The sequence below is a fragment of the Otolemur garnettii genome, unplaced genomic scaffold, assembly GCF_000181295.1.
Source record: "Otolemur garnettii isolate 467f Iridium unplaced genomic scaffold, OtoGar3 scaffold00234, whole genome shotgun sequence".
Taxonomy (NCBI): Eukaryota; Metazoa; Chordata; class Mammalia; order Primates; family Galagidae; genus Otolemur; species Otolemur garnettii.
The window spans coordinates 1,389,764-1,400,720 of NW_003852629.1; the positions used below are offsets into that span (position 1 = coordinate 1,389,764).

The 10,957-nt window shown below is 38.2% G+C and overlaps 2 protein-coding genes across 2 annotated transcripts in view; one reads left to right on the top strand and one right to left on the bottom strand.

Moving 5' to 3' along the window:
• The window catches only part of CLVS1 (clavesin 1), a 188,172-nt gene extending 180,936 nt beyond the window's left edge, over positions 1 to 7,236 (top strand). Inside the window, exon 6 of the mRNA XM_003802169.2 lies at positions 5,067 to 7,236. Coding sequence (XP_003802217.1) covers positions 5,067 to 5,154 — 88 coding nt within the window. The 3' untranslated portion in view covers positions 5,155 to 7,236. The remainder of the gene's footprint in view (positions 1 to 5,066) is intronic.
• ASPH (aspartate beta-hydroxylase) overlaps positions 6,817 to 10,957 on the bottom strand; it is a gene marked incomplete at its 5' end in the record, with an annotated part of 181,780 nt that continues 177,639 nt past the window's right edge. The window contains one exon of the mRNA XM_023508263.1: positions 6,817 to 9,117. Coding sequence (XP_023364031.1) covers positions 8,967 to 9,117 — 151 coding nt within the window. The remainder of the gene's footprint in view (positions 9,118 to 10,957) is intronic.

The following is a 10,957-nucleotide window of genomic DNA, read 5'->3' on the forward strand; positions in this document are numbered from 1 at the left end:
AAAAAAAAAGGTCATCTTGCTTAAGATAATCGTAGCAACACCAGTAACCCTAACCCCTTGCCTCCTATCCTTGCCTTAGTTTAACCACCTCTCAAAGGGCTCTTATGATGAACAGCAAGAAATATCTGTAGTCATAACGTGTGTTAATTTTGTTAAGTGTTAAAAAATATCCTTATTTATCTTCAAGAAGTTTAAACCTCTTCCTGAAGAGAAATTTTTTCCATTGAGAAATGTGCAATCTATTATGAGACATGACACCTGAAGAGGCAGAGTCATCACATCGCAGCCTCCCAGAAGAGGGAGTGACCTGTTCTTCAGATGTCCTAAAAAGTAGGCAGAGGGAGCCTGACCAAAAAAGTGAGAGCAATAATATTTTGTTAAAAAAAAAAAAATAGCATGACTGAATGTCTTGAGGAATGGAAAGATCACAGGCAATGGCAAATTTCTGATGTTTTATTTGGATTATTTATTTAGAGATGAAGTGACAGGTAGATTTTTGCCTTTATTTAAATGATAACAGATGAATGGAGTCCAACAAAGCTTCTTTCTGTCTGGAGTTCAAACAGCAACCGTGCTGCTAAGAACGTGGTTCTCGTGGCACGTGGGGCTTTGCACGTGTCAGTTTGAGGACGAATGAGTTAATACCAGGACAGGGCTCAGAACAGTGAATGTTTGTGATGACAGATAGTGAGGTCCCGAGGCTCTTTAACATGACTGCGCATTTATCAGGAGAGATTCGGAGATTAGCAGATTATTCCAGGCTCAGCCACACCACGGTGGAGTCACAGCCAATGTTTTCCATTTTGTTAAATTTTTAACTGTTACATGTACACTATAGTTTTATGGGGTACAGGTGATGTTTTGATACTGGCGTACAATGTACAGTGATCAAATCAGGGTAATTGGGGTATATCACTTTGAGCATTTATCATTTCTTTGCATTAGGAGCATTCCAACCGTACTCTTTTAGTTATTTTGAGGTATATTATAAGTTATTGCTGGCTACAGTCACTTTGTTGTGCCTTCAAATATCATTCATTCTATCCATCTATGTTTTTGCTCCTACTAACCACGTCTACTTTATCCTCCCCACCCCCAGCCACCCTTCTCAGCATCTGGTAACCATTGTTCTACTCTCTGTCTCCTTGAGATCAATTATTTTAATATTTAGCTCCCACACGTGAGTGAGAACATCTGAGATTTGTCTTTTTGTGTTTGGCTTATTTAACTTGAGGTTCTTCCTCTCCCCCCATGTTATTGTATATTACAGGGTTGCATTCTCTTTATGGCCGAGTGATACCCCATTATGTATATGTAACACGTTTTCTTTATCTGCTCATCCATCTATGAATAATCAGATTAATTCCAAACCTTGGCCTTTGTGAATGGTGCTGCAACCACCATGGGGGTACAAGGGTCTTAGTTATATACTGATTTCCTTTCTTTTGGCTATATACCTAGCCATTGGGATTGCTGGGTCGTATGGTAGTTCTAGTTTTACTTTTCTGAGGACCCTCTATACAGTTCTCTGTAGTGACTCCACCAACTTACATCCCCCCCAACAGTGTGTCAGGGCTCCCCTCTCTCCATATCTTCACCAGCATTTGTTATTGCCTATTTTTTTGATAAAAAGCCATTTTAACTGGGATGATATGACATCTCATTGTAATTTTTGTTTGTATTTGTCTGGTGACTAATGTTGAGCATTTTTTCATGCACCTATTGGCCATTTGTATGTTTTCTTTTGAGAAATGCCTACTCAGATCAATTGCCCATTTTAATCAGATTATACAGTTTTTTTTTTTTTTTTTTTTGAGGCAGAGCCTCAAGCTGTCACCCTGGGCAGAGTGCCGTGGCATTACAGCTCACAGCAACCTCCAACTCCTGGGCTCAAGCGAGTCTCCTGCCTTCGCCTCCCAAGTAGCTGGGACCACAGGCGCCCGCCACAACGCCTGGCTATTTTTTGGTTGCAGCCGTCATTGTTGTTTGGCGGGCCCAGGCTGGGGATTCGAACCTGCCACCTTAGGTGTACGTGGCTGGCGCCTTAAGCCTGTTGAGCTATAGGCACCGAGTCAGATTATACAATTTTTATTGAGTTGTTGGAGCTCCTTATATATTCTAGTTATTAATCCCTTGTCAGATTGGCAGTTAGCAAAAATTTTCTCTCCCAGTCTGTGGGTTCTCCCTTCACTTTGTTGATGTTTTCTTTGCCATGAAGAAGTTTTTTTTTCTTTTTCTGTGAAGAAGCTTTTTAGCTTGATGTGATCCTATTTGTCCAATTTTTTCTTGGCTGTTGTGAAATGATCAAAAATCATTAAGAAATCATTGCCTAGACCAATGATCAGAGCATTTCTCCAATGTTTTCTTTCTGGAGGTCTACAGTTTCAGGTTCTGAATTTAAGTATTTAATCCATTTTGATTTAACTTTTGTATTTGGTGAGATTTGAGGGTCTAGTTTCATTCTTCTGCACGTGGATAGCCAGTTTTCCCAGCACCATTTACTGAAGAGACCGTCCTTCCTCCAATGTATATTTTTTGAACCTTTGTTGAAAGTAAGCTCACTATAGAAAATGAAGTTATTTCTGGGATCTCTATACTGTTTTGTTGATCTGTGTGTCTATTTTTATGCAGTGCCACCTTGTTCTGGTTACTACAGCTCTGGAGTATGATTTGAAGTCAAGTAATAGGATTCCTCAAGTTCTGTTTTTCTTTGCTCAGGATGATTTTGGCTACTTTGGGTCTTCTGTACTTCCATATGAGTTGTTGGATTTTTTTTCTTTTTCTGTTAAGAATGACATTAGTATTTTGATGGACAGTATTTTACATTTTCATCCCAGTGAAATTTTATTACCATTGTAATCAGTAAAAATTAAAGCCCAGCCATAGACCCTTAGCAGTAAAATGACATGAAGGTCTGGGAGGTTCCCTTCCTTTGCCCCATCCCAGCTGTAAATAAATCCATTTCACTCACAAAGCTTCAACTTGGTGGATAATTATGGACCACTTGAATGGGTTAATTTAATAGTAGAAACCAATTGTTCTGAGACACTTGTACCGATTTGCTCCTTGATTACCTAATTTTATCCTTTCTATAGTATATACATATCCTAAAAGGTGATAATCTTAGGCAAAAAATTATTTTTTTATCTTGAGGTGATAAATACTGAAAGTTTCAGTGAAACAGCTCTGTGGCCTTAGGTACACCCAGGGGCCATGTGGTGGTTATAAACCTGTCATCTTCTCCACTCTCTCTCTGTTGCCTTTACTATGTTATATGAGCTTTTGGTCCCTTAGCTTTTTCCCACCTATAAAATGATGACATGAACAGCACTGCCCCATATAGTTGTGAAAATGAAATAAGTTAAGATACATAAAGAACTTCTTAGAGCAATACTGGGTACCTACATAATAAATGTTAATGTTATTATATATTGTTTTGGGGTCCTCAAGTCCACTCCTATGTTTGACAAGTTACTAGAATTCGCAGAACAAAGAAAAGTTGTTATAGTCACAGTCATAGTTTATTACAGAAAAAGATGACAACCAGCAAAGGAAAAGGCACATAAGGTGAAGTCCAGCAAGACCAGCTGCGAGCTTCCTGCTGTCCTTCCAGCAGTGTCACGTGGACAGATTTCAGTTCTATCAGCGATGATGTGGGACAGCATATGCAAAGTGTCATCAGCTAGGGACACCTGCCTATGTCTGGGTGTTCGGAGTTTTTATGGTGGGGGTCAGTTGAATTGGCATGCAGGGCTTTAGTGACCGACCTTAGCTACTCAGTTTTTAGCCTCCCCTCTCTACCCCCCCCCAACTGGCCCAAAGAGGTCAAATGGACACAGTGTGACCTAAAGCTCAGGTATGCTTTAGGAATGTACCATAAATGAATTATGGATGTACCATAATCACACTGTTGACATCAATACTTGGCATGACTCAAGTTTCAGATATACAACAACATTCTTACCAAGCAGCACATTCTAAGGGCTCAGAGGAGCCACTTAAAGACCAGTCTTGAAGACCTTTGAAATGTACTGGGTTTGGGCAACCCAGGTTTATTGAGTTAACCATTTACTGCACATATATGTGAATTTTACTTATTTGAACAATTTAATCATCTTATTAATGTTTTGAGTAATTTTAGTATGTGGAAATTTATTAAATATCCTTTGATGTATAGCTCTTATAACCTTTTCTCTGTAAGATGGAAAATAATTTCAGTTTTATCCATCTTATAAACTTAGGGAGGAAATGTAATTACTCTAACATGAAATGACACATCAGAAACTAAAGATCACTACTACTATTACAATAATGGTGATAAGAAGGTTTCAAGTATTTTAACTATAATTCCATGAAAAATGAGTTAATCATATTGTTAGTTTTAGCCTTTAACAACTGTGGTAAGTAGGTGATACTTCTTTACACAGGTTAGAGAATAAAGATCCTGAGGGTTTCAAGAACTCCTCCAAGTCTCCCAGCCAGTAATGGGCAAAGCCTAGTTTTACCTTATGATTCCAAAGCTCATGGTCTTAATAGTATGCATGACTTTGAGAAACAGTGTTTAAAAAGTATACTGAAACGTTAAAAATTCAGCAAAATTTATTTGACTTTATACATCTTAAGATCCACTGGATATTTAGACAGTGGGGCCATGTGTGAGTAGAATATGTGTCTCTCCTAACAATAGAAGAGATTACTGCAAAGAAGATTCCAAGACTCTAAGATGCCTCTCTCCATAGCAATGTGGTATAGAAAACACAAGTGTGAAAAACACAAATGGGGAGAATTATGTAGTCGTTTTGAGTGTCTTTATTATGTTAATATATATTTATTTTATATATAACTATATTATATAATATAGTTTATTATTTTATAATATATTATGTTATTACATAATATAGTTTAATAATTTATTATAATACATAAGAACTATATTATAATAATAAACTATTATTTATCATGTCTATATTTAAAAGGGGAATATAAAAGCTAACTGTTACTAAAGATTCCAAAATTGTTATCACATGAATTGTTTATAATGGCATTTCTCCCTCCCCTCTTGTTAGATCTCAGTCTGTGGTGGAAGCTGGGACCCTGAAACATGAGGAGAAGGGAGAGAATGACAACACTCAGCCACTGCTGGCTCTGGACTGAACCCAGAGCCTCCCACCACCCCTGCGCATTGGCCTTCAGTGGCTCAGCCATCCAGGGAGCACATGCGCACCTGACCCCCAGACACGCGTGTTCCACTTGATATGAGGTCCTCCACACCTGACCCCCAGCAATGACTGTCACCAGCCAGTAGTCTGAGCAGCCAGAGTTGGACAAAGACTTGGGAGAGACTTTCTTTTTCAGTGAGAGGACAGGAGGATGATGCAAGGCATTTATATAAAAAAAGATTCTCCTTTCCTCCATATTTATGGTATTAAAAGAATTAAAAAAAATGAAAAACAGATTTGGATGCACACACTGCATTATGACAAGGATGTTTTCTGAGATAGCACACAGGGACCCTCTCCAGTTTTTTAAAATTAAGACTAAATGCATTTCCAAGTAAATACATCAGAGTTAAACTGCGCAGACACAATTGTCAAGTTTAATGTAATGCAAAGCCCTGAGACAATAGTATATCCAGTAATTTCCATTCTTATTGAATTATTTTCTTTGACCTCATCACCAGCATCAAACTGCTCAGACTAAGAGCATGTTCTCATAGGTCTGGCTATTTGCAGAGTTTGCTTATTTTGTTATCCTGCACAAAAGGATTTTGACATCACATATTTTGTCCACTATCATGACTTTAAAAGAAGAAACCTACTCCTGGAAATATGATTATTCCATCTTAGCAACATGAGTTCCCACAGGCAGCCTGAGAACCCATTAGTACAGTGTGTGTCTGTAGAGAAGAGACATCTCATTGAAAACACATGTCAGTGATTAATGAATCCATTCAAGTTGCCTCACTTGGGTCACTACTGCAAAGAAAAGTGCTACTGAATCACTTAACCCTCCCCCAACCCTTGAACCATTAGAGATCCAAAGAGAAAGAGCATGGCTGTAGGTGAGACAGTAAATATTCAACCATGGAGGAAGACCCATAAGGATGACCAGATATGCAAGTACTGAAATAAAAGAAAACTAGAAATGAAGAATGAAATGCCAAAGATCATTTTATTTCTTTATCTATTCTCCTTAGAGATGGAGTCCCCAACTATCCATTTAAAGGAAATCAGATATACAATAAACAGACACTGTAGTACATGATATCCTTACTTGTGACATGTTTCCCAAGACCAGTGCAGAGTTCTAGACACGTCTTATTTGCCTAGTCATGTGCATGACATGGGTAGTTATTAGGATGACCAGCTGGTGCTCAATGTCAAATAAAAAATATTTCAGGTGATAATTGGCAGTAAAATCTGATTTTACATTTTAAGTATTTGGGAGGGTTAATTTTTTAGCTAAATAATTTAAAGGAAAGAGGTGATTCAACTGGCTACCACCACCCCCCATAGATATTATGACTAATCTTTACCATTTATTACATCTCTTTCTCAATGGATCTAATGTTTTAATTCTTTTCCTATTGGTAGAGAATAATAACAGAAGTAATTTTTATATTATATCCTTGGAGAAATAAAACTGAAACAGAATTAAAAGTATTTCTCACACAATTGTATCACAGCATAAATAACCAATTAATTTTGTGTAGACATTCCCAATCCCAAAATAATAACACAAAAATAATTCTACCAAGCAGTGACAGAAACATTTTTCTTGTACCAAGACATAGGTAAGAGAAATAAGGAATTAAAGTGAATTATCAAATCCATTTTATTGCTTGAGTTTATAAAATAGTTGTGGGATCCAGGTATTTACAATTTTATTGGAGTCAATTACTGCCAGCACTCTGCAGCAGGAATAACATTTCTAGTTTTTCAATCGGGAATATTTAGAACCCCACTCTAGTGACCTGATTTTAAACACTTTATTATATTTACTGAGTTAAGAGTTAGTTTTTCCTCTGTTCCATAATTTCATTACATGAATGTAAGATGATGGTTTTACAGTAACATATAGTTTGAATTTCTTTATGTATATGCAATATACATATAAGAACCAAATTTGGTAAGTGACGTGAACATTACTACATGAGCATTTAACTGTATTGCCCTGTGTCAGTCACTTCCTCTGTTCAATAAATACTGAAGGATACAATACCCTTTTACTTTTCAAGTTTGCCGTCTCTTCTGGACTTTGGTAATGAACTTTGATATTCTTCCTCCCATGCCTCTTCATCTGATTTAGTGGGATTTTCGAACACCAGCAAAACAGAAGGAAGAGGACAAATATTTTGCAAATTCATCTAATGAAAGCTAACGTCCACTAGGTCAAACAAAATGGGCCAATATCAACTCTGAAGAACTGTTCTTTAAATGAGACAAAGAATACCTCCTCCTTTGTTCTTAAATCAAAAAGAAAGCACACATTTTTTCTATCTGTGAATGAATAATGAAATGTGGTGACCTACATGCCATTCATACAGCTCTTTTGTTCATCCTGGCTTAGAATTCAGTGCACGAATATCATTACATTCTTAGGGCTCACATTTGTGTTAGCCTTGGCTAAAAACCTACAATATCGAATGCATTAATAATTTACTAAATTAATGACCTGATCATCTTTGGATTGAGTAGGCAAGATCATTTTTCAGTTGTTATTCCTATGTCACAGGTAATAGCAAATCTAAATATAGATAATAATTGCTGTTTCAAAGTCATGTTTAAAGGGCAGAAGATTCTCAAGCCACAGAGATAAAAGAGTCCTCCAACTTATTCAAAGAGGAAAACAATCTCAACATCCCTACACAGATCCTAGCACATTTGGTGACCTTTCCTTCTGCGGTCCTTAATATTTCCATAACACTGTGATGAGAATCATCTCAAGAACCAAAGGGTTGTCTTCCTGTCACTCACATGATCCACCACAGGGAAGGACACTTTGGATTCCCAGGCCCGTCTCACAGATGGTAAAGTGGCCAGCAGCCAGACATCCCAGCAGCCCCCAGTCCACTTAATCCTGAGAGAAAAGTTTTATTTCCATAAATTCGACTTTCCCCCCTCCAAGCCCTAATACTTCGTATTAAAAACACTTACATATGGTACTTTTATAACTTAATATAAAATAATTCCATGCCTTTTTTTTTTTTTTTACTGTGAAGTTTCTTTTAAAGAGGAATAAGATTTTGACAATATTCTCACCATGCACAGTGAGAGGAGAAATTAAGGGTCTTGATCTCAATGAGGTTAAGGAAGAATGCAGACTCCAGGGTTGGGATCAGTACACTTCATAGCCACAGGTGTAATGATGTCTTCCTTTCTTGTATTAGGAAAATAAAACTGCTTTTTTCATGAGTGTTTTTTTACTAAAAAGAATTAGAAGAGAGAGAGAGGCCTGAGTTTACCAGGAATATTACTATTAAACAGAGACAAGTGAAGCATTTACACAGCTTTTCGTTAAAAGCAATTTAAAAAGTAGTGTTACATGACAACAAACTAGTCTAGCTACCCTAGAAAAATATAACTGCATAGAAAAATTACAAACGAAAGCAATTCATTCACAGTTTCTACATATATTCTCACTGTACACTGATTTAAACCTACTCTACATCAAAACACTATCTTTGGCTGGCAAGGTAGGAGCTATCGCAAGGTTCACCTTAAACCCAGGCGTAGGCCCCGTGTGTCATGGGACGGAACGCAGCAGGGTGGTTTCTAAGTGAATTGCAGCAATGCAGATATTCCCTTTAGTGTCTTCTAACCCTAGGAGGAGGCTTAGAATTTTTCAGGCTGCAAATTGAGGGGATTAAGAGCCTTGTTGTTTGAAATTCCTGCGACGGACCCAAGGAGATGGAACCCGAAAGGCAGCCTCTCTCCAGAGTGTTCCTCGGTTGCATGAACTTCCTGCTAAATTGCAGGAAGACTGCGTCTCTGCTGGGCTGTCAGCTCCGGGTGCCACACATCCACGATGAATATGAGCCGGAAACTCGAGGCGTCCTGCCACACCTCGTGCTCAAAGGAGTCATCAAAGATGAGCACCTTGCCTTCCTCCCAGGACCTGCAGCAGAAAGACATGGATCCCTGAGTACAGCTCTGGGTGATTCAGGTGCCTGGGGAGGGATTCAGACGCAGGAAATACATTTTACGATAACTTCTGAGATATTAGCCAGATAACCAGAACACCAAGCCTGAGTTTATTTTTCTGTTGATGATTAAGAAAGAATTCCAGAAGTCTTATTATGAATATTGATTTGCACTGGAGATGCACAAAGGGCAGGGCTGGTGATGAGGACATGCTCGTCTTCTGCAGCCCCGGCCACCAGTCTGGACCTGACCTTACGAGAGGCTTGTTTGGTCAGGCAAATGTTCACACGCATGCCCTGAGGACACACACTGGACGACTTGTGGGTATGACCCCACATCTGCCCTCTTTAGCCCTATGGGCTGTGCCCGGGTCTCAGGCATCCCTTAGGATCTGTGGCACAGGTCTGTACACCTCCAAATACTGTCTTCAGCTCATTCCATTTGTCTTAGCCTTATTTTATAGAATACAGGAGTTTTTACTTAAACTCATGACCAGAAAACAGATAACTAAATAAGGTGTTTCCTAGCTAGTATTCTGGCTAAGGAAAATGGACAGATTGGGAAGGAATTTTGTTTATATTTTTAGCTACATCTGCTATGCAAGTGGGTTATCCATGGAACATTTTAAATCAATGCTGCAAAACACCCTTTAAAGCCTCCAGCACCATCTCGTAAGAGATCAGTATAGAGCAGTGTTTTTCAACCTTTTTTATCTCATGGCATACTTGAACCTATAGCTAAACTTCCATGGCACACTTAAAGTATGTTGATCCAAAAAAAAAAAAAAGAGAGAGTAAAAAAAAGGAACATACTGTGCCTTGAACTTCTATTGAAAATAATTTAGTTAATGATCTTTAAAACTTGTTACAGCACACCTACGATCCTGTCACGCCACACCAGTGTGCCACAGTGTACCAGTGTGAAAATCACTCGTACAGAAACTAAGATCTAAATATAGTATTGGGCTAAACAAAACAATCAAGAGAGAAATATGCAGGGGGAGCTATATGATGCTTTTCAGATCCAAAGGAGGATTATGAGCTATGCCAACGATTTCTTATTTTTAAAACAGTTATTAATTGTCATCATATTTAAATGTTACATCTTTAAAACAATATTTTTTACTAGAAATTTTCTTTGGACACAAAAATTCTACTTAACTATGTAAAATTTTATATCCCAAATTAGCAAATAATTACAATTATAGAAAGGGAAGCTCTAGCTTGATTTCAAGTTATCATATTATCATAAAGATGTTTTCCTTGGGAAAACTATTGGTGTCTTTTTCTGTTCAGGACTAGATGCTTAATCAGTGTGTGTATGTTGAGTAATATTACAGAGAGCCCAGACTCTCACCTTTAGTGCTACGGATATCTAGGCCGGATCATTCTGTTGTGAGGCTGCTCTGTGCACTGTAAAATGTTTTTCTGCATCTCTGGCCCCCACCCACCAGACAGCAGTAGCACCCTCCACATCAGCTGTGACAACAGAAGTGTCTTTAGTCATTGCCAAATGTGGGGGGCAGGGTGGGTGTGTATGCAAAATCATCCCAGCAGAAAATCCTGACATACTCAATAAATCTGACAATAAAACTTCTAAGTTGTTTCAACCAACTGATTAGGTCATGAGTATCTGCAACTTAAAAGTCCACCAAATATGGTGTCCGCCTTGTGTGCTGTCTCCCACACCCAGCCTGATGTCTTGAATTCAACAAACCACATGTACTGCTAGGCTCTTTGATATAATCCCTCTTAAGGTTTAAAGAGTTCCAGCCAAGGAGAGCAAAGGACATAAATATAAGGTCTCATTAGCAG